The following is a 27,778-nucleotide window of genomic DNA, read 5'->3' as shown; positions in this document are numbered from 1 at the left end:
ATAATATTTTAAAAATAAATAATCCGTTTACACAGCTAAATGGCTCAAATGAAAGTTAGTAAGGTTGAATTAAAAACAATAAAAATAAACGTTTATCATACAAATATTTAGACTAAATGACATTTTGAGTATATTATTATTTTACTAAAATTTAATGAATATTAATAACTAATATAAAATGAATATATTTTTTAAACAAAAAAAGAATAAAAATCATTACTAAAAGAACTGTACAGTTTTTAACTTTAACCGCCATAAGCCTGGAAACTAGTTCACCTCCACTGGTTCATGAACTATGGAACCAATCGCTAAAACAGCTGTTTTGTGTAATATTTATTGTGTTTGACCAAACAGCTTGTTGATTCGTGTGGTTAGCGTTTCTCGGGACCGATAATGTCCGAACCGTCACTCAAACCGCCCACTAGTGACCAACTGATGAGGCCTCCTCAGTTGGTGGCCCCAGCAGGATCCGGCGGTGGCCTCCAGTTGCCTGTCACAGCGCCTCAGAAGCTGAACTCCAGCTCCAATGGAACCTCGTCCTCCTCCGCTTCTGGCTCGGCCACCGGCAATCCCCGAAACAAGTGCGCCCTGAAGCCGGGCTACTCCCTGATGAGCTGGGTACGGCTGTGCAATTCAGGAGCGGATTTATCTGGAACCAGAGGACGTGTGGTGCCCGTTTCCCGGACTGAGTTGGCCCTCCATAACAAGGTCGACGACGCCTGGATGGCCATTCGCGGTCGTGTGTTTAATGTCACCCGCTACATGGACTTTCATCCGGGTGGAGTGGACGAACTGATGCGAGGAGTTGGTCGTGATGCCACCAAATTATTTGACGAAGTGCATGCCTGGGTCAACTACCCGCAATTGCTGGGGAAATGCTATGTGGGACCATTGAAGGAGAGCGAGCCAAAGCCCTCCAAAGAAAGTCCTCAGATTACCAATGTGATTTTGAAGCCTCCGGAGCTTGTTCCCCGCTTCGATTGGATTCAGCAGAGGAGTGAACTTACCTTGATCTTCTACACCCGCAGCTCGGCCAATCCAGGCTTGTTAATCCGGAGGAAGGATCCCCAACAGCTGGGTGTACGGGTTTTAGTCCAGCACAATTGGCATTCCTTCGACTTTCAGCTAACCGACAAGGTGCAATGGCCTCCAAAGGTCGCGAAAATCGGCGCGGAGACGGGGAAGATTGAAGTAATCTTGGAAAAGGAAGAGGCAGCACCCTGGCCAACATATGGCTCTCATGTGTCCTATAAGTTGGACTCGGCCAGCATGCAAGAAGAAACATTCGACTGCGAAGTAACTCACCGGAAGGATTTCAATCACGACTCCTTTGAGCTGAGCCTGCAATGCGTTGCGAACGAGGTATTGATGCTTCTGCCAGTGGGTTACCACGTGGATATAAAAGTCCCACTGGATGGTGATGTGATTCAGCGCAGCTACACACCTGTGGATCAGTCCTACGTCCATATAGATAAGAATTCTGAATGCCTCAACTTTTTAATCAAAAGATATAGCAATGGACCTGTCTCCAGTCACCTCCATGATCTAAAAGTGGGATCTCGCATCCAGCTTAGCCCGCCACGTGGATCTTTCCAGCTCTCGGAGCTCACTGCACATAGAAACATTCTTCTTCTGGCCGCAGGAAGCGGTATAACGCCAATTTTAAGTATAATTCAGCCCATTCTGAAGAGGAATACAAATCGAATGTGAGTCCTTAAAGATTAAGTATAAAATCTTTGAAAACATATGATTATCTTCCACAGTGAAAGCCTGCAGTTGTTATACTTTAACAAAACTTCAGAGGACATTTGGTTGAAGGAGAAACTAGAGGAAATACATTCGATGGACGAGAGATTTAGCTGCACAAACCTCCTCTCTCAGGCGGAGGATAACCCACAAAGGATTTCATTAGAGATATTAACTCCCTTGTTCCAGAAAAAGCAGCCGGAACGATGTACTTATGTGGCCATTTGTGGACCAAGTGGTTTCAACACCGCTGCCGTCGATATTTTGACTCAGTTGGATGTTAAGCCCAATCAAATTTACGTGTTCCGTGGCTAAATGGAGAAATTAATTGCTTGGCCTCTTTAATCTTCATCACTTTTATTTACTGTATCCCAAATGGTTTCGTATTTTGTTATTTTTTATTGTTTTTACATGTTTTCGTTTTAATAATTTAATAAGTTTAACAAATACTAGAAAATTGTAGTTGGATTTGTTTTCATTTGCTTGTTGACAGGCTTTATCGTCAAAATCGCTAATGCCTATCTCGTTGTCACACACATTTTTCGCTTATGTAAAATTGTAAATAACCGACAACCGAACAGTAACCAAATGGAGGGCAGCGTACAAAAAATAAATAGAAACAGCAGAGTTTGATATATAAAGAATATATAGGATGTAAAGAATAGCTGGTTTTACATTTCATCGCAAAACGCCATTAGGAACCGCTGCCGCGTTCCCAGTTTATAGCACATTAAAGCACATTGGCGACTTGAAAACATTTTACTGGCGCCCACAAGACGTTTAAGTAGACATCCGTACGTGTGATTGTGTGGTGGTATGTGGTGTGTATGCGGGTGTCCTGCAACTCCAGGTCTAGACTTAATAGGAGCGAATCGCCGGTGGCACCGTGGATACCTCGCTGTCCAGCGTAGAATCGATCACGTTTCTGTAGTCCAGCGTAATGTCACCATTGTCATTGCACACCCACGAAAGTGTGTGCTTGCGCCAGTGCTGATCCATGGGCTTCTTCTGCTGACCCTCGAGGGGTTTGCTGAAATCCTGCAAGTTACGATGTCGAGTTAATAAACAGTTCAATAGTTAAAAGCATTGGAAACTTACGTATTCATCCTCGCGGACCTTAAAGTCCTCGCGGGCGTGGGCACCACGCGATTCCTTGCGCGCCTCAGCTCCCACAATAGTCATCTGGGCGTTGGCCAGCAGGTTCTGCAGCTCGAGCGTCTCTATCAGATCGGAGTTCCAGATGAGCGACCTTCAAAAGCAATGGAACGTTAGCGGGAGACAAAAACTATATTTCTATTACCCACCTATCGACAACCTTCACGTCCTTGAATTGCTTGTAGATCTCCTGCATCTTGTTAACGCCGTCCTTGAGGATGGGCCCATCACGGAACACTGCAGCGTGGTGCTGCATGGTTCTCTGCATCTTTAGGCGCAGATCGGCGGTGGTGATCGAGCCGTTGGCGTGGCGCAGCTTGTCCAGATTGGCCACCGAGGCCTCGCCAGCATTATCCTTTAGGGTGGGAGCCGGGGCACCGGGCTTGTTCAGCTCGGCAATGGTCTTGGCACAGGCACGTCCGAAGACCACCAGATCCAGCAGGGAGTTGGCACCCAGACGGTTGGCACCGTGCACCGAACTGGAAGCGGCCTCACCGGCGGCATAGAGTCCCGGCACTATCACATCCTTGCCATCCTTGTCGATGGTGATCACCTGGCCGCGGTAGTTGGTGGGCACACCGCCCATGTTGTAGTGCACCGTAGGCAGCACGGGGATGGGCTCACGGGTCACATCCACGCCGGCGAAGATCATGGCGGTCTCAGAGATACCGGGCAGACGCTCGGCCAGCTGCTTGGGCGGCAGATGGTGCAGCTGCAGGTACACGTGATCCTTGTCGGGTCCAGCGCCACGGCCCTCCATGATCTCGATGGTCATCGACCTCGAGACGACGTCGCGGGAGGCCAGATCCTTGGCCACTGGAGCATAGCGCTCCATGAAGCGCTCGCCATTGCCGTTGATCAGGTAGCCACCCTCTCCGCGGCAACCCTCGGTGATCAGGCAACCGGCACCGTAGATTCCGGTCGGGTGGAACTGGACAAACTCCAGATCCTGGGAGGGCAGACCCTGACGGGCCACCATGGCGGTGCCGTCACCAGTGCAGGTGTGCGCCGAGGTGCAGGAGAAGAAGGCGCGTCCGTAGCCTCCGGTGGCGATGACCGTGTTCTTAGCGCGGAACCTGTGCAGTGTACCATCCTCCAGGTTGAGCGCCAGCACGCCGCGGCACTCGCCCTCCTCGAAGATCAGATCCAGGGCGAAGTACTCCACAAAGTAGTTGCAGTCGTAGCTCAGAGATTGACCGTACAGAGTGTGCAACAGCGAGTGACCGGTACGATCCGCCACGGCGCAGCAGCGATGGGCCTGGCCGCCCTTGCCGAACTTCAGACTCTGACCGCCGAATGCGCGCTGGTAAATCTTTCCGTCCTGGGTACGCGAGAAGGGCATGCCGTAGTTCTCCAGCTCAATGACGGCCTTCGGGGCCTCACGTGTCATATAGTGGATGGCGTCCTGGTCGCCCAGCCAATCGGAGCCCTTGACTGTGTCGTACATGTGCCACTTCCAGTCGTCCTCCTCCATGTTGCCCAGCGCCGCGTTGATTCCACCCTGGGCGGCGATCGTGTGCGAGCGGGTGGGGAACAACTTGGTGATCACTGCCGTGCGGAAACCCTCTGCCACCAGGCCAAAGGCCGCCCGCAAGCCAGCACCTCCTGCTCCCACGACGATCGCATCGTAGGCATGGTCCACCACTGGATACTGCTTCGAAATCTTGTCCGGATTGGCCGCCGAGGCCTGCTGGCGGCCGTGTGTGATGTGGTAGCTGCGCTGCGCTCCAATGGCGGCGGCACGTTGCTGTGGAAGGGGAATGGGGAATGAATCAATAATCAGCAAATATATCATATTTTTACTTTTACAAGTTATTTCAATCATTTAAATGTTTAAATATCCCATACTATTTTTATTTTTGTCTAACTGTAACTGGAATGAACTCATCAAAAGCAAACATATTCTTATTCGGTATTAGTCGTTACTATGCAATACCTATTTTATTGCCCAAAGGTTCAAAAAGTGTAAAATATTGATCTATACATTGATGGAAATGTATACTATAATTATTTTTCGTTGTATACAGCTGTGATTACTTTAATGGCCCGCTGCAGTTTGTAAGTGGGATAGAACAATTTACTGATTTAAAATCCCGGCTTGCCTATAAAGTCATCAAAGCATTGCTTGCTTTTGTCATTCAACCATAATTCACAATCATTTGTAAAAAAAAATTACGTAAACTTAAGTGTGACTGCCTTTGCTGCAAAGGGAGTGAGAATTTGATGTGAAATTTAAATGTTTATTAAGGATTGACTAATGTCAATGAATTTGACTGATTACAGAAATTACTGTACTTTCTTAAATACATGTTTAAAATGATTTTTAAACATTTCAACCCTTTTGTGTTATTAATTGCAAGTAAATCGCGCAACACAGGCTAAGGGGCATGTCGACTCAACTAATAATCATGAATTTAAATAGATTATTTAAAGGGTCGGTAATGTCACTAAACTTCTAATGAGGTTCGAAATATGTTATTAATAAAATGTATATTTTGTTAGTCGCTGTTTTGATAAAATACTACTAGTAACAGGTAATAATGGATACCCATACTATCTATGTATCTGCAACAGCTAAGGAATGTTATCTTATCAGTAATAAGGTTTAAAAAATGCACAAAAGTAATTGCAACTAATAAGCCGACAATTAGTTAAGCAAAATGAAAACAAGATGGAAGAGATAGTACGAGAACTCTGCTATAAAGATTTGCTGATGACGTCTACAATTGAGAGGAGTAGAAAGAGAGACTTGCACTGATAAGTCCTTATGTAATCAACAAATTAAATAATTTTGCTGGATTATTTCGGGGGTATGCTATAAAGGGGGCGGTGGATTAGCTCAATTGTATAATCAGCTGTTAGTTTTGTTAGCTGGCTGACGTGCCTCTCTTTTTTTCTCTCACTATTACTATACTCATTTCTGCCGATTTCCCCGATTGAGCGGAACTTGTAGAGGTTTTCGAGGCGTGTCGTTGATCCAAAATTAAATGTTTTTTACTGCATCTGTTGCACGCATAGCGAAATGCACGATATCAGATAAACACAATTTTCAAGGGAGGAGTGGGAAAGGGGGCGGGGCGGCAGCATAACATAACCTCCCTGGTCCACACCTTACTTTTTGGTTTAAAATCTCGGAAAACAAAGAAAAGCTGAGCAACATTATGGGTATTATTTATCCATAAAAATACAGTAGCAGAAGGGCCAATATCAAACACCTGGCACACAAATTCTAAGCAAATTACATAACACTATCTACGGGCGGTGCGTTTTTGGCCAATTTCTTGGCCTTTTCTGTTGTCACATCACGAGCGTTTGGGTTCTTCACAGACCCGGTTGTATAACCACTATTACAAAAGATGGTTTTCTCGAAGATGCGATGCTTTTTTTCTCCCAGGGAGACTACTTACCACGGAGGCGACCGCATTTTTGGCCAAAATCGATGGCACACGCATGATTCCGGACATGGTTGGCTGGGCTGCGAGGTTCTGCTACTGCTGGTGCAAGATTCTGCAAGAGATTGGGCAAAAACAAAAGGTGTTTGTAAAAAACAAATAACTACGTGTGTGGGGGTGTCTATGTGATCGAAAGTAAAAAGTTTACAAACTTTCAAATGTTGTGTGAGAACTGCCGCTCGTCGGCACTGCAGTTCGGTTCACTAATCGCTCCAAGTTAAAAGAACGGGAACTAGTTCAACCGCAATCAGCATACGTCAATTTTTTGCAAGTCCAAGTATACATATATATATATGTCTGTCCATGTACGGTAATTTACCTTCATGTTTTTTAATGGAAATTTATCACCTCGACTATAAGTATATTCTCGCATATAGCGTTTTAAAAAATAAACCACGGTTCATTGAACCAAAAACTCAATGAACTGTTGCCCCCGTAAATGTGACCAGAACACAAAATGTACAAAATCTTTTAAACGTACAAAACAGCTGATTTATTGTTTATTTGGGGGTGGGTAAAAAACATTCAAAAAATACAAATGCACATTTATAGAATTACAGAGAGATTACTGTCTTTAAAAAACATTGTTTTAAATGCGATGTGGTTGAGATTCTACCATTTATTGCGGGGGCTTTTTCCCGCCACAACGCTGGGCGAATTCTTCGGGGGTGAGGTCAGCCAAATGGTTAATTCCCATTTTCCAAGTCACTTCGCCCTTCTCGAATTTCCGATTGTGTTCATCAATGCGGGCCTTAGCCTTTGCATATAATTCACGACGCAGTTGATCCTCCTCCGCTTCGTAGCTCTTGTCGAACTTCGACTAACGGGATTATTAGGGATATTTCTTTGTATTTAAGGAAAATAATGATCCTTACCTTGTACTCCACCCACTCTTCATCCGTGACCAGAGACATGTTGACTATTGTAATTTTTGTGAAAGACTAAATTTTGTTTGAATTCTGAGGTTTTATCACGGTTTCCGACTGACTCAAAGCACATAAATACAACAAAGGAACGTCCAGGGTTGCCACTTCGCTGAAAAACAAACATACATAACAGTAAGGCCTCGTTTAAATAAAACAAAAAACTCTCAATTTGGGTAATTCTGAATTTAAAAAGACATTTTTTAGCTTATCATGACATATTTTATAGGTAAAACCTATTTATTTAATTGTCGATATTTTTTAATTGTGGTTGCTAATTAAAGCTTCTGAAAACAATTATTTTTAATAAACTAAAGAGTACTCCTTTAAACCTAAAATAATAAAAAAATTTCCTAAATTAGTTTAAATGTTTTTATAGTTATTGCGTAGGGAAGGAAATCCAAAAAATCTATTATAAAACAATTAGACCGATGTGAGCAGCAAATTTGACTTACTTTCAAAAATAAAAAATGGATAAGCAAAAATTAATATTAGTTAAGCAGCTCCTTTGATCTATAGAAATTTATGTGTTTATGTTTGTTTTTAACGAAAAATTTATTTGAACAGACATATAAGCCATTCCTTTCGGTCGCCCCCACTTTACATTTACCCGTAAATGATTAGATTAGTGCATAATTACAAAAACTAGAATTTGCGAATACTTTTGAATTTTGTACAATTTTCAAGTTTTTATTTATTATGTGTTTGCTTCTTCGTGTGTGTCGTGTGTTTTTTGTATAATACGAATTTAAATATATTTATATGCATTTTCTTACATTCTAAACGAATTTTAAGAAATAACTTTCCGGCTTTTCGTTTGCTTTTTTCAAAAGTTTTTTTTTATTATTTGCACAGAGTGAGAATATTGACAAATTTCTAAGGTTAATCTAAGGACAAAATTATACAGACTTTTTTGCTTTGATAACGCAAAAAAGTTGCTAGAAATAAGCTTCTGTCGTTGCGCAAATAATCAGTTTAATTATACTTTATATAATTATCGTAAGTGTTTATTTTGATGTTTTTTTTTTGTCTAAGGCTCAGCAATGCATGAATTACGTTGTATATAGAGTGAGTTTGTGTGTCAGTGGGATGGTGGATTGGGTAGGAAAAGCAGAAACATTCGATTTATCTGGCAATAATGATCAGGTTTTAATGGAGTTAATTTGAAATTTAAATGCGATTAAGTTGTGCCTTAAGGTTTTACATGCTATGGCAGTCGTATATAGTTAGTTGCAGTACTTAATGTTCTTTTTGAAACGGTTAGACGGGCAGCGCTTTCAAATCGAGCACATCTACTTACAAAAGAAATGCTGAAATTTGAATCTTAGTGATAATTCATGTGATTTTCCACATTTTTCTCTGTGATTGTGTTTCTGCTTTCCCCTAATTAATCGCATGACTTAATGCGCTGTGTGTTTTTGAATTGTTGTTTTCTTCATAATTTATTGGTTTTTATAAATATATATATGTATATGTATGTATAAACAGTTTTACGTACATAAAAATATATAATTATTCATATAAAAAACTAATACAATAGCTGCATGTTGTATACATATTTATTCATTCGTTTGTGTGCAAAGTGTGGCTGCCGGGATTTTAAAACAAAACAAGAGAACACAAAACATAAAAAGCAAATTGACAGGACACACACATGCAAAGAATATCAAATTGTGGTTGTTGTCATCGATTTTATTGCATTTATAAAAAATATTGCATTTAAGTATTATGTGTACATACGCATGTACCACGCTTGTATGTGTCTAAAGACAAAAGTTTGCCTTTGTTTTAAACAAATCTTAGCTCGTTCCAGAGTAGCACATAGCTGCCAGGGAATTTTGACCCTTTTCTTCTGTTCATTTGTTTTACTATGTAAAGTGTTTACGTAGTTTGTTGTTAAAAGCTAATACATCTAGAAGATTTTTGCATGTTTCTCGTATAGAACAATGTGGCATATCGGATATTGCGTGTAAATTGGCGAACTCCTTCTCGTTATCATACAAATTGTGGGGATTGCGTTGCTGTTCGGGTGCCGTGGCCATCGTATTAATTAAAAATAAGAATTATATTATAATAGATATAAGCTGTGAATGCGAATTGGGCGAGGGGTTGCCTTCGGGGTATCCTCTTGGATGCATCTTAATCGATTTTAGCTGCTCATTTGTTGCTTATTTAGGCCTCTCTCTCTTATATAATGCTTCTTTTGCTGATCTGGCTACAGTTTTCTTTTTATCGTGGTTTCATTGTCGTTAGTTGCCTCGGTTCCCGCTGATGGTGGGAGTGTGTCAAGATTGCTACTCCTACTGATCCCGCATCTCAGCTTAGGCCTCGGCCTTCTTCTTCTCCTTCTTCTTTTTCAAAAACGACGGTGTGCGCAGGCCCTTCTTCTTCTTCTTGTCTTTCTTGGGTGATCCGTCCGTGGAGACATCCTGGAACCGTAATAGAAATTTGCAGTGAGAATATCGGTTGCGCATCGGTTAGTAAATATAATGAGGTTAGCTAAATGCATGATGTTGTGAAAGCTGGTTGTACACGATGCAGCGGTTCCTGGCTCGATGTAAACCAGCTTACCGCTTGTGAGTTCAAATGATCGCTGATCTGAAATCTGATCAGATGTACTTACCTCTTTACTGCTCTGGGAGAAGGTGCTCAAGTGTGCCTCTGAATGATCGCCATTTTGTACGTTTTCACCTGTTGCAAAGGAATCAAAAAATACAACATTAATAAAGTGTACAGCAGCGTAAAATGGATTTCGTTTCCTACAAATGTAACTCAGTGGACGCACACATAATATTCGATATTATTTTCGTAATTACTTTCACCTTCTGAGACACGCACAATTAAGAATCTAACTAAACATGTATATGTATTAAATGTTTCGGGAGATGAGGGCGTATGAGTACATATAAGGCGTTCAGGATTGGGAAATCAAACACAAGGACATGCAGCAGTACGAGCAATAATAATAATAAGCAAGCATACATGCACAAAACATAAAACATAAATAATAAATGAAAATATGTTACCTGTAAACATATTAAACTTAACTGAACTGATGATAGGCGGATATAAGAGTTTTAACTTAAGGCTTATGACAGTTTCATAATGAAAACCATTTTTATTATATTTAAATTATAAAAATATTAAACAAAAATGAAGATTCGACAAAAATTAAAATGAAAGAGTTAGGAATTCACAAAGAATTTAAATTTACAACTGTAGATGGAGTTTCAGGTTCTTAACAGTGAACTTTGCATTTCCGTTTGGTACTTAAGTTACTTTCTTAACATTTTTAATTAAGAGAACAAAGAACTAAAAATGCAGCAGTTACTTAGATTACTAGCCTTACATAATTTAGTTGTATTATACAATCTATTAATTCTTGTTGATTTATAAATAAAGTAACAAAAGTAAAGATTTAAATTATGTAACAAATTTGGAGTAAATTTAGGATGTTGCAAATCCATCGGCCAACTGGGAGATGCGAGCCCGGCATTCGTGAATAATGGCCTTGTTGTGCAGCATGTGCGCTTTCACCACGCTGTTCAACAGTCGCTCCAGTTCCTTCTCCAGGCTGCTGAGTATATCATTCAATGGCTCCCCCTCCGCTGGCAATTGCGGTGAGGCTTGATCTTGTTTGGTCGCCATATCGGATTCGGCCATGGCCACGGCCACATAGCTATAGGTGTGGCACAGCTCCGGAGCCGAATTGCTGCGCTGCACCAAGGATGACGAAGAAGGCGGCGGAGGAGGAGGAGGCATTGTCGTTGAAGGGGGCATGGCCAGAGGAGCCCGCGTTGTCGCCTGCTGTTGGAGCATCTCCGCCTGCCGCTGCTTGTAAGCAAGGTGCTGCGAGATGTAGTGGATCTCCTCGTCGATCACCCGCTCCAACTTGGCCCGAAACTCCTGCTCGTGCGTCTGGACCGTTTGGACGCACTCGGCATTGCGCAGCGACACGTTGATCAGGATCTCGATGGTTGCCGGCGATTGTGTGGTCGTGGTTGTGGGTGTGGGCGAGCTGCTTAGGGTCAACTTGACGTGCTTTCCCTGGGTGTATGCCTCGGCTTCCTGGGTGGACGAATCATTGCTGGTGGTGGCCAGTCGCGGACGCCTGCCCGTCGAATCGCCGAGGCCACTGTCTCCAGTGCGTCGAAAAACTTCCTCCTGCTCGGCCTCGGGCCGCTCCCGATCCGCCTGTTCGCTGTCATTGGCATCCGCATCCTCGGGTAGGGCATGGTTGCTGGGCAGGAACGTGTAGCTGCGGTACAGACCGCTATCCTGCTCCTGTCTGCGAGACGAAGAGATGGCCAGGCCACTCATCAAGGAGTCCAGCTCGTCCAGACCGTCATCCAAGCTGTGACCACTGCTGGTAGTGGCGCTGTAGACCCGCTGTTTCCGCCTTGGAGGCGTAATTTCCAGTTGGATGTGCTTCTCAGAGACAAAGGATTGGGACTGGGATTGAGACTGCGTTGGCTGCCCCGCCGTCACCACATTAAGCAGCTTGCGGTTATCCAAGCTCAATGTCGTTAGATCGATGAATGACACCACCTTTTCGCGCTGCTCTGCCACCTTCTGCCAAATGGACTGGTGTTCCGGATGCAGCAGAATGGTTGGCGACGTGATCAGCGGACAATTGAAGCCAAAGTGGGAGATGGTGCGATAGGGTGTAAAGCCCGACGTGGAATGATTCCTCTCTTCCGGCAATGAAACAGATGCCATGGCAGCTCGGACGGGGGTGCTACTAACCACGCCCGATTCATTGCTAACAAATCCAGTTATGCTCTCGTTTAGCTGGAAGCTCATATTGCCATCGTGAACTGGCGGATAGTTGTGCTTGCTGACAGGTTCGACCTTGTGGATAACATAAACCTGCTGGTCAAATGGTCCCATTTTCATGTAAGCGTTCATGTATTGCCCAGGTGAATATAGGAACGCATACTTTTGAGCCAGGTAAGAGAGAAGGTCTAAAAATGATAAGGGAATCCGATGGCGGCGTGGATGTGCGTTGTTAAAAACTGTTAAGTATGATTCTGGGCACAAGGACCGCTCGACGGGATGTACACACTTGACATAAGACAACTTACACACAACATTGGGAGGGAATATTACCTGCTAACACTTAACATAATAAATTACATTTCAACCGACAATATTTTATAAAGATTACAATATATAAATTTACGTTTCCTTTACCAGAAGTCGCTGTAACTATAAAATAATTTAAAAGTAATAATTTAAAATTTAAAAGTTAACATAAACACAAGATACAAAACATTGTTTTTCCTTTCTTTAAAATAATAAACCTTTAACCGTAAAAAGTTAGTTAAGATAAACTACAGGCTTAAAGTAAAAGATTACATATAGAATATTTAAACTTTTATTTCCTCTGTCCTTTTAAATACATTACATTACAAAATATGTGTTGAAAATAAATGAAGGCGAATAATGTTAAATTTCAATATAAAAGATCAAATAAAAGTTCATGACAAGCAGTGTTAAATTCATAAGCAAATATAAAATATAAAAAAAATCTTTAAAAACTTCCAAAGCTGATGTTTTCTATTATTCTTTTCTTCATTCGGTTTCAGTAGATTCCTGATATATCTCTGGTTTTACTGACTCTGGAACACAAACTTTATCATCTTCCTTTACCGACCCAAGTTCAATTAATCCCCCCGACTCTATAAATTCGTCCGCGACCGTTGACTCTGACAAATATCCAACTTTAACTTCTCCATGTGACAAATTCTCATGTATTTTTGGCTCCACCTCCCGCACGTACATCTCCAAACCACGCACTGAGCAAACTGTGTCCAGGGTAACCTCATCCTCATCTTTAATAGAGGAATACTGGTTCGTTTCGGCCCCGCCGGTGCTGCGGTTTCTAGTCACTGAAGCTTTTGAGGTAGAGGGTTCGTCGTCGTTAATAGCTATATCCTTATCATCAAAGGCCTTTTCCACACGAATAAGTTTCTCACCGTCGTAATCACTGCTACTGTCATATTCATCGTTCTTTTTCTCCGTTCCATTCAATTCGATTGCTGAGGAAAGGACATTTTCGCACCTGCTGCTAATATTCTCTGACTTCTGTTCTGGTTCAGATTTCTCTTCTTTGAGATGGTCACTTTCTATGGTACTCTTAGAAGTTTGCTGGCGGTCCGATCCAGCTGTTAGTCGTGTGAGTTCTACCAAAAATTCTTCATCTTCGAGTTGGCGGGAGATTTCCGGATCAGTTACTTCCAGGGACTGGATGCATACATGGGTATCTGCCGTTGTGGGTACCATCTCGTTTTTCTGCGAGGATAAGTCTTCATAGTTAGTTATCATCGGAATATGCACAGACTTATCAGACGAACTCTCATAAACGGTGACAGTAGAGCTCTGCGGCAAAAAAGGCCTTTGATCCTCTTCCGTTGCCTCTGCGCTTGTCTGTGAAGATTCTGTCTCCTCTCGCGTGATGTCGTTTGCGCTGTAGTACAAGGAGCTGTTAGTGGCATTAGCTTTATCATGCGCTGCCGGGGATTCCCTTGGACATCCTTCGTCCTCCCGCTCCTGTTCCTCCTGACTTCCGTCCATCTGAAAGGTGCTAGTTGAGATGTTATCCGAATCTCCATGTTCTCCACTGGGCACAAAGAACGTGCTGTTTGACAGAGTTCGATGTAAGGATACATTAGACGAGTTTAGCTCGGGATTCTGCGATAGATTGACCCTATGTTGAGGCCGACGCAAAGGTGGAAGATTAACCAGGGGCTTGCGACGTTTGGCGAATGGCGAGGAGAGAGTACCGCGTACGGAGTACAAGGCCCGCGCAGGACTCGTCGAGTTTCCCCGCTTTTGAGCAGATGCTCCTCGAGGAGGCGTTGGCAAGGAAACCCAGAGACGGGCGCCACTATCCCGCTGGCCACACTGAAAGGCACACACAGAGGAGGGACTCGATATGGTTCTAGGACTTGTGACTATGTTGCTCCTATGCTTTTTGACCGAACCGGCGGCACTTCGCGGTCTGCTAGCATTGCGAATGTTCTCCTGGATAAAGTTGCGCTTTCTGCGCGGACTACTACGGCACACAAAAGTTGTTGAGGAAATAATCCGGTCCAGAGGGGTCTCTTCTTCAATCATTCCCTGTTCGTTCTGATTGTTCTTCTCTTGATCCTCCTCATCCCTTTCCGGGTCCTCCGACCACGATCGCGACATACGAGGCGTGGGTCGGATAATAAGGTGAGCATGTGCCATTGAACTGCAGGGAGCACTAATGTTATGAGCAGACAGAGAAGAGCCACTCGGAGACAAAGTGGTGTCGACTGGTGCAGCTTTCGCCATCGGCGTGCTTGGATTAGGATAGATGAGTGTGCGAGTGCGAAAGATCTCCTCGCTGACCAAGTCTTGCAGCTTCTTGGGCGTCATCTTGTTACGAATACTATGATCAATCTTCCCGAAAATTGGCTCACTCTCATCAAGTTTGTCGTCCTCGATGCGCTGGAGAACCTCACGCTCCAATGGCGTGAAATACTGATTGTCGGGCTCTAGGTTACGGGCTTCCGGAGTCTCGGCAGTAATCTCTTGGAGCTCCTCCACCGCCATTACTTCTAAATCATTCTCATCTGCCTTTACTTGTAAATCATTCTCATCGATGTCTTTCTCGTCGTCAAGCTCTTTCTCCTTATCAGTGGACTCCTCAGGTTCCGTTAAAGTGGGAGTCACAGGCTTTTCGTCGTCGCGTTTCTCCTCCTGCTCCAAATTGATGGGTATAGATTGGAGGGTCTCCTCTTCACTATAATGACTGTTACTGGAGTTTGTGGACCCAGCAACGTCGGGTTCCTGAATAGACACAGTGTCATCGGCGTTGGGTATGTTCTCCAAGCTAATCGAGCGAAACAGAGAACTAATTTCGACTTGGTCTCTTTCAACAGGGGAACTGCTTGAAGTCACGGCTGATGTATCGGTGTCGAGTGCCTGCAGTTTCTTGGTGGTAGCCACTAGTTTTTCTAGGTTTTCACCAGCTAAGGTAAGACTTTCCTCAAACTTCTGCAGAATTTTCGGGAGCTCATCGCTCGGCTCAGTCAGGGTTTCATCTTGGATATCATCAGGGAGCTCATTATGGCCTTCGCCTTGCGTCTCAGTTTCCTTTGGGTCGTCTTGTATCAACGCCGGATTCTGGCCTATACAATCATTAGTTCTTAGAGACATGGCTTCTTGCTCATCCGTTGTCATACTTTCAAGTGACTGCTGCTCCTGCTGCATTTGCTCCTTGGCCCCAAAGTATTCGACATGATCTTGCCAGAGCTCTTGGAACTCAGACTTGCGACGCTGGCGCTCTTCGCGAGACATCAATTGGCGGTCGACCTGCTCTTCTACATTTCGATCGCTAGTCGGAAAATGTTGCGTTATTTCCAAAGTGATGCGATGCTCGGTCAGCGGCTGTTGTAGAAACGGATCTGCATTACGCACTATTATATTATCTTGGGGTTCCAACCATCGACCAAAGCTCCACACTTCGGTAATGTCTGCTTGTTCCGCATGGTAAGTCCTTTGGGGAGCTGCACTTGTGGCACTCGCTCCAGCACTGGATGTTGCCTGCTCTACAACCAATCCCATAATGCTAAGATCGCTGTTCATTGGACCTGGAGAATAATTAGCATTCGTTGACTCTTCCGAGAAGTTAAACTTTTCGATTTGACTAAGGAAATTGGTGGTGGAAGATGAAGCGGAGCACCCTTGGGTCTGGGTGCAGGCATTCCGTTGGGTCCTCAAAAATTCGGGCAACATCAACATATTTCCAAAATTATTGGATAACTCAGGCAGTGTTGACAGTTGTCGTCCCTGCAAGGGGGTGCTCCCATTACTAGTCAGCTCATCGACGCAATTACTTGCAGCCGTGGCGCCTCCAATCTTACGCAGCTCCGGCTTGAGACGCAGCAGTTTGTCAAAGCACGCCTGGCACAACTGCTCGTAGCGAGGTGTGGCGAAGATCTCTTCGTAACTGATGCCTCGCTGCATAGGACGGTAGCCCAAGGCCGGTTGCTCCCGCTCCCTGGGCATATGCTTGTGCTCAGTGCGTGGTTGATGGCGTGGCGAATTGAACCCGAAATGGGAACCAGTGCGGTAGGGGGGATGTTGTATCAAATTCGCCTGCTGCAGCGGACGACGTGAGGCGTTGGAAGAAGCCGTGGCGCTAGTTATAGTGCATGTACTGGAGGTGGTGGCATTCGAGTGTCCAGCTCCGCCACGATAACAACTGGCCAAATAGTCCAACTGTTCACAATGGAGAGCCCGCAATAAAGCGGAGCACACCTGTGGTTGGATGCACTGGCCCAAGGAGGCAGCTGTCGCATAAACATAGGAATATAGCTCCTCCGACGGCAGAATAGGATCCTCGCCTATAGACGGAAACAGGTCCCGGCGGCATCTGCTGTTTCCGGACAAGTTTCTATTCCGGCCGTAAAGCTGGTTCTCCTTGTCTTCTTCATCTACTTGAGATTCGTTATTGTTATTATCGCCTAGTCAAAGCGATTTTAAGGTGTGGGAAGATGAAAAGGCCGAAAATGGTCAGTAAGTATTTGTCACAATATAGAGAAAAGTCCGGAGCCAGCATCTTGGACAGTGCGGCACTCGAAATACATACATAAAGGCAATACGTACTGAAATACATATCCATAAATCTGAAAAACAATCGATTCAATCTTCCAATTGAATTTCGAAATATCAAATTTCTAGAAGTCAGAGACCTAAAAAAAATCACTATTGAATTAAGAGGAATAACGAAATGTGTATAGCTAGAAATGGAAGACTTTTCAAATCCAGTTCAAGGTAATTTGGTAATGGTTTCGGATTTAGATCAAAAATTAACCCAGAAAGGATCTTTTATATTTACCCCAAAACCAATGTAATGAACTTAACCGCAATGAATTATTTATATAGTTTCGATATGATTATCAACCAAACTATAGCTAGGGTTTAGTTTTAGTGCAACAATTAATTGCCATGGACTTGTGGATTATATGGGGGTTATATAAAAAAATAATACATCATAAACAACGATCTGTCAGGGGCAATTGGATTATATGGAGGTTATATTGTAAATATACACCGAATAACAAGTATTATTTCAAAAGTTATATACAGTGGGCGTTCAGCCTGAGTACATTAAAGGGTGCTAGAAGTAAGGGGTATCTTTCAATCGGGTCTTGTTCGTTACCTCGGCCAGTTGGCGGCTTGCGATTTGTGGCTGTGTGAGAGCGTTCGCCGTTTATAAAACTAAGTGTGGCTAAAATAGTATTGAGAAATAAAATTATAAAATCATATTCGGCGAAAAATGTCCGTAAGTAGAACGCTAAACAAATGTGAAACAGACGTAATTGTGTGTCTTAAACTAGTAATACGTAGTGTTGCAAGAGATTCAGATTTTAGTATCGATTAAGCATGCTTGAAATGTATAGAAATGTGTTAGTTTTCGGCTAATGTAGCTGGCTAGGCAACTAAGGAAGCAATCAACAGAAAACAGCTGCAGTTAAAAATTAAAAAGAGAAACAAAATAACACGCGAGATATTCCAACGAAAATTATCAGCAGGCTTAAATTCTCTGCCAACAGCGAATAATGTGAATCAGCTAATAGCATTTGGCAACAGTTAAACATGACATGTTGAATGGGGTTTAGTGTGCAGGTGGTTTATGTTTATGTTATGCTGAACATTTTTTCTATAAACTATTGTCTTGATTTTTTAGTTGGAATTTTTTTTTTACTACACACTAAACCTTTGGGGCTGCACTCACCTCCAACTCAAAAGGGGTTTCTTTTTAAACTGCTTATTATTTATTTTGTTTATTTTTGTGTTATAGAGCGCAGCAGCCGCAGAAGTAGTAGTAGAAAATGTAGTATGTAGTAGTAGTGGTAGTAGAAGTAGAATTTTGTGTTCTGTTGAGAGCTTCGGTTGCTTCTTGTTGTTGATTGCTGGTCTTTCGTTTTATTATACATTTCTTGTTTATTTTATTGTGGACCTACACACACTTCGCTTTTTAATGAATGCTAACTAAATATATTTGGAATTTTTGCTCTTCAAGCTGCCAATTTATTTGGTTTTGGGGTTTCTTCCTATGTAAAATAATAGAAAGTTAAAATTTTGATTTACAAATTGCCAAATTCGGAAAATTAAACCATTTTGTAAAACCAAGGAATAACTACAACTGCAGCCTTTACTATAATAACAATTTTTTGTTGTAGCAGTTTTGGTTGCTGTGCTGTCGTACTGTTGGTTGTTGAAATTAAAAATCATTTGATACACGGCGTAAAACAGTTGGTCCCTTGGAAGTATTGGATAAGGTTGAATTGCATTGCACAATAATAATAATAATCTAATTTTATATAACTGAATAACAAAATAAAACTGTGATACGACAGTAAAAAAGGGAAATGTTTAGCAATAGGAAGGATAAACAATTTTGTAGATCTCACAAAAATGAAGTTGTGACGGTATCAATTGCTACAAGAATTTTTTTGTTGACTACATTAAGTAATTGGTGTGTTGGTATCCATTGAAATGTGTGTAGTTTTGGCGTGTGTATTGGTAATTTTAGTATGCGAAAGTACGGCAAATAAAATAAACAAAAAAAAGGGAAAATGGCATAAAAATGTTATTATTAAAGGTTAGGATTCCAATTAAATAAGTATATCAACTTAGGAAATAATACTACAATGGAAATAATATTACAATGGAAATAATACTACTTAAAATATTTAATAAAAATGGCAAAATTTTCAATACTAAAGTTACCCATAAAATTATAAATCAAATATAAACAAAAACAAGTAAACAAAAAATAAAAATGGGTCAAAATGGATAACAATGGAGAATAACAAAAGAAAAACAGAATAAAATCTTTTAAAATTGGATCACAGGATGACTGGGAATAGACATAACTCTTGGACATGTGTATTTGAAATGTTTTAGAGTGCGTGTGATCGAAGTAATTTGAACCGTAGATAAATACAATAAAAAGTACAATACGAAGCACACAAATGGACTTACCATCGCTCAGCACGACTTCTGCCTGCCTTGGGACTGGCGCTTGTTGTGTTTGGATCTCAATGACCTGGTGCTCTAAAATAGAAGATACATATTAGTTGCTGGAACCCCGAATAGTTTGTAAATAGTGGACATACCGGTCTCTGGTTCGCTTTGAGGGTATTTCTTTGTCCCCGCCTGCAGGACCGCCTCTGATTCCGAAAAATCTGTGTCAGTGTCTGCATAAAGTAGTTAAACATGTTATAAAATATTCGCAATAGTTATGTTACTTTCCACTTACATTCGCCATGCACTGATTTCTTTTTGCGCTCCACCGTGCGCTTGTACTCATTGAGTTCATCGTCCGTAACATTGTCAAATGGATTTTTGGCATACGGGGCCTTGTACACCGTGGCATTGTGCTGGAATCCGCGCTGGATGATTCCCTTAGAAGCGGCACCCATCATGACGACATGGTCGCCGGCCTGCGAGACCGTTGCATCCTTGAGTCGGCTCGCCTCGTCCCATGTGACGCCCTCCAAAATATGCGACTGTGGTCCGGCCGAAATCTTATCCGCCCGACGATTGTCCTTAATCTGTTTTAATTAGCCCCCAGTTATTAATTAAATTCATTTGAGATCAAGTGTATTAAATACTGACTAGTTGCTGGACTCGCTTGAACTCTCTTGGATTAGTTCCTGCAGGCACAAACTGGAGCGGATCTTCTATCCTCACTGGCGTTGAATGGGTGGGGGAACCCTCAGCAACCCACTATGAGTTTTGGTTTTTAAATCGTAAATTATGTTTTTTGTGTGGAGGGTGGGGGCAATGCAAATAGAAAAGAAAGAGAAAGAAATTTGTTTTTAATGTGGGGAGAATACTCAGGATTCTTATTAAAATGGAAATCTCTTAAGAATAAACATTCCCATTCAACATGTAGAACATTTCTTTTACACATTTAAGTCATCTAGTTTGATTACATTTACTTTTGTCTTAAAATTAGAGTTAGTTTTTAACATTCCATTGCAAGCTGATTCTTCTTCATAATTAATGGGCAAGTCTAGCCCACTAATACCCTTAGATATTATTTTTATATGCAATGATCAAATAAACATAAATCAACTGAAAACAAGCATAAATGATTTTGTGCCTTAGAAAACAATGAATCAATCACAAAAAGAATAAAAGAAAACCATAAAACATGCAAAGAAAAATTAAGAACGAAAATTAAATCGGTTAAAAATGAAATCAATGATATTAAGTGAAATAAAATATGCTGTTTTATTGATTAAGTAGTGATTAGTATTTTTAGAAAATTTCTTTCTCTTTCTTTGCATTGTTTCAGAGTTATCGACTTGTTTTTGAGGCAGCAAAATCCCTAAAAGAGGCACAAAATCATCTATGCAAAAGTCGTTTGTTTTGATTATTTTATTTATTTGATTAATGCACATTACAGTATTCGTTTGCTTGCTAGCAAAGCATGTAAAATAATTTTGGTTTAGCACGAGTTCAATTTATATTTCCAAAGTATATAAATATATAGGTTTTGTATATTGATTCTTTAATTTACTTAAACGCTAAGAAATTTTATGCGTGAATATAGTTGCAGCTTAGTAGCAAAGTTGGAACTAAAACTGAGTGCTAACGAAATGTAAATCATATATGGGAGAATAGCAAGTGGAATGTCTCGAAAGAGCTGAGGGATGCGATATCCACCAAATTCAACTATTTTCCCTCAATCTCCTTAAGGCTGGTGGTTTTGGTTTGCTTCATATCTTCGAAAGTAATGATTTCTACCTTTGTAATCTTCTTGGGATCCGGAGTGCCGGTCTCCAGAACCTCGACCTTTTGGTAAACGTTGGGCGAGTTGAGCCACCGACTGCGATCGCCGCCCTTGCGCAGATCTCCCTTCTTCCAGATTCTATTATGGGATGCAATTATTAGTTAAATTCAAAGGTTAAAACTCAGCTAATTAACGTACCCTTGACGGAAAAGCTCCTCCTCCTCAAGCAGATAGCCCAGCGATGAAACGGCTGGCGGTAGTTCCACATCGTTCTTGGGCTTCGGAGGATCCGATTTGATCAGCGGATGGCGGTAGATGTACCCAGTGCGGTAGCCAGCATTGTCCAGCATGCGCATCAATGCCTCAAACTCAGCACCACCCACACGCCACTTGGGCGGACTGCCCACTCTGGGCACGGGTGCTTCGGCTTCCTTCTCAGGAGCGGCAGCACCATCCTCGCCTGCCGTGACGGCGGCAAACTTTTTCTCCAGATCCTCTGGCGGCCGGCGCGACTGCTCGTAGATGGCCTTTCGCGACTCCTCCGGAATCAGCACCAAGTTATCCAAACCGACGGGCAGCAGCTTCAGTTGGGTCTCGCACGCCTGCACAATGTGACAGGCGGCGAAGAAGGCCTCCTCGATGGTCTCGCCACAGCACAGGGCACCGTGGTTGGACAACAGAATGACCTTGGAGTTGGGACCGAGGCTTCGGACCAAACGGTTGCGCTCTTCCTCGTCGAACAGGCCAGTGTAAGTGTGTGTGGTGATCTCGCCCAGCACACAAGTATCCTTGGTCAGCGGCAGCAAACCAGTTTTCAGGGAGGAAATGGCCACAACCGGACTGCAGCCGATATAGATGGCGCAGCGGATGTCTGGACGGGCAGCATGTACCACTGAGTGGAGGACAAAGTCTGCAAAAAAAAACAATAGTTATAAGTTAGAAAACTTAATAGTAGACTTTTCAGAAAAATAAATAATAATAATATTCTCCATCTTTTACATAAAATGCTTAGTCTAAAATTAAAATTTGAAAAATTCCATAAAACTTTTAATCAATCGTTTTTTTCTTAATTTGAGGGGGTGGATTTTAAACATCTTAACTTACGGCTCTTGTTTCCGCCGAAGTTTGTGGTGCCCTGCTCCACGATCTGGCCTTGCATATCCACCTTATTCAGCGCCGAGGCAGTGATCTCGTGGTAGAGCAGGCCGTAGGGATTGACCAGGAAATACTCCTGGTCGACCTTAAGTCGGGCAGTGATCTGTGCCCCCAGACCCTGGGTCCAGCCGTACAGATCGAGTAGACGGAATGTGGCGGCCAGCTTGCACCGGAGTATCTTCTCGCCCTTGGCATATCCCATCGACTCGACGCCGCGTATATCATTGATGGGCACCATGCAGTTGCTGCTCTTAAAGACACTGCCCACCCGCGACACCGGCACGCCCACAATGTCCGACAGCTGCTGCAGGATGCCACTGGCGCCAGCTCCGCCATCGCGGGCCGAGTCCACGATCCGCTCCAGCTCCTCGCGGAACAGTTTCGAGCCCATTATGGCCTCGACCCGCTTGCGACGCTCCATTTCGCGCATATCCTAAGGGAGGGGAAAGTGAAAAAAAAAGGAAGCGAGTGAGGGGTGGTTATCCAGTTGAGGCTTCGATGGCTGAACTTACCTGTTCAATATCCGCGGGACGTGCTTTGTTGTCATCCTCCTCGCCGGCAGTGGGATCTATGCCATTTTGTGGCGGTTGCTCAACATCAGTCATGATTTATTTTCCTTTTACTTCTGTTAAAATGCTGCAATTAAATGAAGGGGACGGTTTTTTATATTTAGGCAAAGTGCTTCTTCAACTTAACGCTCAGCTGGAAAATTTTCGACTGACCTTAAAAACTGCAGGGCAGCTAGGAAAAGGGGGTGGCAAACAAGAGAGATAGAGAGTGGAAGAGAGAGTGCAGTGCAACCACCCAAGTAAGAGAGTCTCTCAGAGAGTGGAAAACTGACAGAATTCCCTGTGAATGTCAAAATTAAGTGTTTGGGGGAAAGCAGAGAAAGTGGAGGGGTGACTGAATGGCCTGCCGCATATTTCCACTTTAGTTAATGTCTAATTTTGGCCAAAATAAATTCTCAATTTTAGGGGGAAAACTCTCGGGAAAATGCATATGTACCATCCGTATTTTTTCCCATACCCACGTGCTGAAGCGACAGCAAAAACGGAATCGGTGAAAACTATTTTAAGATCCATTTGGCTTTTTAAGAAACCCAAAATTGATGCCTCGAAAATCAAAACGAATAGAAGGAGCTAGCTATCTTGGTCCCAAACGAAAAAGAGAGCAAGCTAAATAAACAAAAATGTGTTTTGCTCTTTAAATCTTTAGGCGTGGTGCGTTCGAATACCACGAATTTTAACCTTCAAATTCTCGTAAACAATCAGCATGCGAATAAACACTAAAGAAATAATGTCATCAACGAATCGCGCGGCTGAGATAACAAATCGAAAAACAATTTCTTGGCTCAGCCAAAATTGCAACCCGAAACAGCTCAAAACAAACCGACTTTACTCGATTCCAACATGACACACTTAAAGAAACAATAAACCATAATTAATGTGGATTATGCTGACTCGATTTTTTACAACTACACCCACCAGCATTTCCTTAGTTCTTCCCCAATTAAAAGCACAAATTGCAATGAGAAAAAAATAAGTGAGGGCCAAAAAGAGCACAGACTAAAATTCCGTTTAATTAAAAGTAGTGTTCAAAGTTTAAATTCAACATGCCTTTAGCATTGCTTTTACAATATTAATACACCGTTATAATCAACATTTGTATTTAATTTAAATACATTTTAGTGCCATAATGAATCATTCTTTCTATGTAAGGTATAACCCCATTCGTGGGCGGCCCCTTTTGTAGTCGGCTTATGAGCTCAGGGAGAACATGCTCACAAAAAGGAAGGCACAATGCAATTGCATTTCAAAAGTGCATTGCCAATGGCTTTATTTGCTGCTGATTTTGCCATTTGCTAATTATGACGTATTGCAACGCGTGCCGCATATTTTAGTTTGCTCTTAACAACAATATCGTGATGCGGAGGTAATTGAACTTTGTTGCCAACATCACCTCACCTCAACTCAAAGTGCGTGGGCGGCGGCAGAAGTTTTCAGTTTTGCTTTAAATAAAACAAAATAATGCTGAATAAACGGTTTTTAAGTGACTACAAAAAAGATGCAGACGAGCTAGGGAGTTGTGTATGCGTGGGCGTTGAATAAACTTAACGAGCCAAAGAGTTTTCCAGCGTGGGTCGATTCAGACTCCTCCAAATGAAGTTAAAAGTTGCGTAGGTGGCCAAAGGTTGGAAAAATAAGAAGAGTTCTTCTGGACAGAATTTTATTTCTCACGCATTGCAATCATATTAAACGAACTCAATATGGTCAAAAATACCTTAAATTAAGTAATTATTTTCAAATTGGTGCATAAGATTTCTGGTTTACTCCGTGAAAAAATACAAATACATAACGAAACTTTATTTAAAACCAAGTATTCAATCCGATACATTGCCGCAAATACCCAAATAAAATGGCAACTGGTTACCGAATATAGTCAAGAGTGTCAATGGACTAAAGCCATTTGTTAACTCTGTTTAAGCCTGCACAGCATTTGGTTTATTGAACTTTGGCAATGCCAGACAACCGCTCCATATTACTCTCTCTCTGGGCTCTTTCCTTCTGACCTTTTTGTACGGAAGACAACAATTAAATTTAGGAGCAGCTAACGCCACAGCGACGCCATCATCGTCGCCACCGTCGCGTCAGCGTCAGACAATTGTTGTTGACATTATGCAATTACATCACACTTGTTTGGCGCGGGACACACCCATGTCTTTCAATGGTTAAAGTGTGCCGGTTTCAAAGCCGGCAAACCGAGAATATATACATATATAAACATATAGAATGTTAAGAATGTTATGAAGGCAAGGCCGATAACAGAAACCTAGCTGCAGAATACCCAACTTAACAGCATGATAATTAGGCAAGTTCTGGCCAAGATAACAGAAATATTAATCAATTATCTCTAAACAAACAATTTACCTGTGTTTATTATTAATGGGGAAAATAGAGACTGAATCGGATCTAAAAATTCACATGTATTTTATTTAATTAGTAAAACCGCATAATTTAGAAAAAATTGTAGGAAATATATTTTCTTGAGCAGCATCAAAAGCTCGGAATAAATAAGCAAATAAATCTATCCGCAATTACTTCAACCGTAAGCAGAGTATTGTAAATGTTTTTTAAAGATTCTACATTTAGTTGAGTTATTGAGTTTATTGCGTTACATATTTGGCCATAAATTTGAATTCTTTATTAAGCTCTTAGCCAACAAATATTTATATCCGTTACTCGTAGAGTAAAAAGTATGTAACAGCTAGAAGGAAGCGTTTCCGACCCTATAAAGTATATATATTCTTGATCAGGGTCACTAGCCGAGTCGATATAGCCATGTCCGTCTGTCCGTCTGTCCGTCTGTCTGTCTGTCCGTCCGTATGAACGCTGAGATCTCGGAAACTATAAAAGCTAGAAGATTGGCATTTTGCATGCAGATTCTAGGAGTTCCTACGCAGCGCAAGTTTGTTTCAAAAAGGTGCCACGCCCCCTTAAACGCCCACAATCGCTTATATACGATTTTAAAAATTTAAATATTTCGGAAAAGTAAAAATGCAGTTTTATTGTGTTTATCAATACCTATCGAAATGTAGAAGAAATTTTTCAAATCGAACCATTCGTTAAAAAGTTATGCGTGATCAAAGTTTCTATCTCCATCTCCCTCGCACTCCCTTTACCTGAGTAACGGGTATCTGATAGTCGGGGCACCCGACTATAGCGTTCTCTCTTGTTTTTTACTCAAATTAGCAGCTCAGTCAATTGACCCAGAGAACCGAACACCCTCTATATATGGTGTTCACACATATGCTGGCGTTAATTAAATTTCCCAAGTATTCAATTATCGCGCAACGGAAGAGATCTTACGTAATCTTCCACTCCATCGAGTCCAGGCCAGACAGCTGTCCCACCGCCTTAAGTGCGAGATGTAAGAGCGGCAGGCAATAAGGTCGCTCGCAAATGATTCCATTCAGTTTTAATAATGCAACAAGTCACTCACTCAGTCAGTGGGGCATAAAGCTAGATCCAATGATGATGATCAATGTGGAAAGATTTCTCAAAGCCTCAAAAAAATCATGAAAAGACCGCTCCCATATGTCGACGACAACGATAAAAGTGAGAATAGTAACAAAAACGAGTGCAATAAACCAGCGACAAGTGTAAATAATAATAATTGTAGCCTGTCACTTACTCTAAAATGCAAATGAAAAATGTAAATCTGTACATTCATTCATTCGAAGAAAATTCTAAATCTCGAGAGATTTATTCCGGCAACTGCTTGCAATTACGTTTTGCTTACCTAAAAAAAAATTGTGAGGTCATAAAAAGTACATCATTTTTATAAACACACAAAAATTAAGTGTTCGTTTCAAGGTTGCCCTAATAAGTTTTCGAATATTTTTACAAATAATTTTTAACAAATCATAAACCACCGACTGAATACTTAAAGTACTGTTAGTATAAAATTGACGATATGGATCAATGGGATGACGCGCACACCGTGAAAATATATACATTTTAATCTGCGAAACGTTGTCAAAGAGAACTGGCAATGTTTGCAAGTCTCGCAGTAGAAAGTTTCACACCAGACTATCCCCAGAATTGCTAACCAGACACGCCAGGAATGAGTAAGAGGGGTGCGCTACTTCGATGCCAGCTGGTATATTTCACTTTGGACGCGCTTACCCCACAAGCAGTCGTGGCCGAGTGGTTAAGGCGTCTGACTCGAAATCAGATTCCCTCTGGGAGCGTAGGTTCGAATCCTACCGGCTGCGATCCGAGTTCTTTTTTTCTTTTTGAGAGACAAATTAAATCAATAGAATTTCTTAAGCACTTGAGCTTATTTAAGATTGACAAACAGAAAGGAAAAATAAAATATATATATTCTAAATATAAGAGAAACATATATTTTTTATCATCTCAATTTGTATGTGGGAAGTATACACCCTCGAGCATAGTTTTTGTATAAATAACTAAAAAGTAGACTTATAAATTAGTTAAATTTTCTTGTTAGTGGCTAAAATATCATTTAATATTTATTTTATTAAACCCATTTGCTTAAGTATCAGAACGTTTTATGCAGAAGCATTTTCTATTCTTGTATTTATGTACTTTTACTTTACCCTGACTGGTCTGTCGCACAAAAACTGTTCGGATGTTGGCAGCCTGGCTTTCAGCTGTTTCCGTGGTGTAGCGGTTATCACATCTGCCTAACACGCAGAAGGCCCCCGGTTCGATCCCGGGCGGAAACATGTTGTACATTTTTTTTCTTTGTAAAATTAACATTTTCTTTGAATTAAAAAATTTAATCATAATTAAAAATGGATGAAAATATACACATTAAAATTAAATGCCGTCATATTTTCAGAATTTTTCCAAAGAACAATTTGACAGCAATGGAATTAGTTTTGTTTTTACAGAAGCAAGACCAACATCATTCAATTTTGTTAATATTAGCAGTTAGACTTGTGGAATTTCGACTAAAAAAATTCATAAAAGACGAAATTAATTAAAACTTCTGCTGTTATATATACATTTTTGTAAATAAACAAAACACAATAATAT

General features: G+C 41.7%; 4 protein-coding genes and 2 non-coding genes across 16 annotated transcripts in view; 3 read left to right on the top strand and 3 right to left on the bottom strand.

Annotated features, from left to right (window-relative positions):
• The first annotated feature begins 347 nt into the window (after positions 1-347).
• LOC108043945 (cytochrome b5 reductase 4) lies at positions 348-2,379 on the top strand. The gene is made up of 2 exons (XM_017122764.2): positions 348-1,706; positions 1,764-2,379. Exons 1-2 carry the CDS (start codon positions 394-396, stop codon positions 2,059-2,061), a joined length of 1,611 nt encoding a protein of 536 aa, XP_016978253.2. The 5' UTR covers positions 348-393; the 3' UTR covers positions 2,062-2,379.
• On the bottom strand, positions 2,123-6,626 carry LOC108043944 (succinate dehydrogenase [ubiquinone] flavoprotein subunit, mitochondrial). 2 transcript variants are annotated; one of them, XM_017122762.2, is made up of 5 exons: positions 6,506-6,626; positions 6,309-6,408; positions 3,051-4,648; positions 2,845-2,995; positions 2,123-2,784 (listed from the first exon to the last, which is right to left on the bottom strand). In XM_017122762.2, the coding sequence occupies exons 2-5, from the start codon at positions 6,363-6,365 to the stop codon at positions 2,605-2,607; spliced, it is 1,986 nt and encodes a 661-aa protein (XP_016978251.1). In that variant the 5' UTR covers positions 6,366-6,408; positions 6,506-6,626; the 3' UTR covers positions 2,123-2,604. The 2 variants fall into 2 exon arrangements, with proteins under 2 accessions (XP_016978251.1, XP_016978252.1); XM_017122763.2 differs by lacking the exon at positions 6,506-6,626 and having other exon boundaries at positions 6,309-6,487.
• A 196-nt stretch (positions 6,627-6,822) lies between these two features.
• On the bottom strand, positions 6,823-7,379 carry LOC108043946 (protein CTLA-2-beta). The gene is made up of 2 exons (XM_017122766.2): positions 7,229-7,379; positions 6,823-7,173 (listed from the first exon to the last, which is right to left on the bottom strand). The coding sequence occupies exons 1-2, from the start codon at positions 7,265-7,267 to the stop codon at positions 6,973-6,975; spliced, it is 240 nt and encodes a 79-aa protein (XP_016978255.1). The 5' UTR covers positions 7,268-7,379; the 3' UTR covers positions 6,823-6,972.
• A 548-nt stretch (positions 7,380-7,927) lies between these two features.
• LOC108038623 (protein hu-li tai shao) overlaps positions 7,928-27,778 on the bottom strand; it is a 30,052-nt gene continuing 10,201 nt past the window's right edge. For 4 of the 10 annotated variants that reach the window (XM_044461955.1, XM_044461957.1, XM_044461954.1 and 1 more), the window contains 9 exons: positions 22,727-22,850; positions 22,164-22,647; positions 21,258-21,969; positions 21,074-21,197; positions 19,937-20,047; positions 19,578-19,872; positions 19,435-19,515; positions 19,301-19,372; positions 10,502-12,240 (listed from right to left, as the gene is read on the bottom strand). In XM_044461955.1, coding sequence (XP_044317890.1) covers positions 10,724-12,240; positions 19,301-19,372; positions 19,435-19,515; positions 19,578-19,872; positions 19,937-20,047; positions 21,074-21,197; positions 21,258-21,969; positions 22,164-22,647; positions 22,727-22,819 — 3,489 coding nt within the window. In that variant the 5' untranslated portion in view covers positions 22,820-22,850 and the 3' untranslated portion in view covers positions 10,502-10,723. Of the gene's footprint in view, positions 9,712-9,899; positions 9,968-10,501; positions 12,241-12,835; positions 16,774-17,471; positions 17,541-18,528; positions 18,576-19,300; positions 19,373-19,434; positions 19,516-19,577; positions 19,873-19,936; positions 20,048-21,073; positions 21,198-21,257; positions 21,970-22,163; positions 22,648-22,726; positions 22,851-27,778 lie in introns of those variants that run through there. The other 6 variants (XM_044461958.1, XM_044461959.1, XM_044461960.1 and 3 more) reach the window with 6 other exon arrangements.
• On the top strand, positions 26,907-26,988 carry Trnas-cga. The gene has a single exon. It is a non-coding gene; the product is annotated as a tRNA-Ser (tRNA).
• Positions 27,393-27,465, top strand: Trnav-aac. Its single transcript has one exon. It is a non-coding gene; the product is annotated as a tRNA-Val (tRNA).

Source organism: Drosophila rhopaloa, unplaced genomic scaffold, assembly GCF_018152115.1.
Source record: "Drosophila rhopaloa isolate 14029-0021.01 unplaced genomic scaffold, ASM1815211v1 contig_115, whole genome shotgun sequence".
Taxonomy (NCBI): domain Eukaryota; kingdom Metazoa; phylum Arthropoda; class Insecta; order Diptera; family Drosophilidae; genus Drosophila; species Drosophila rhopaloa.
The sequence above is the reverse complement of the archived record's forward strand: the minus strand, read 5'-3'. Positions and strand labels throughout refer to the sequence as shown.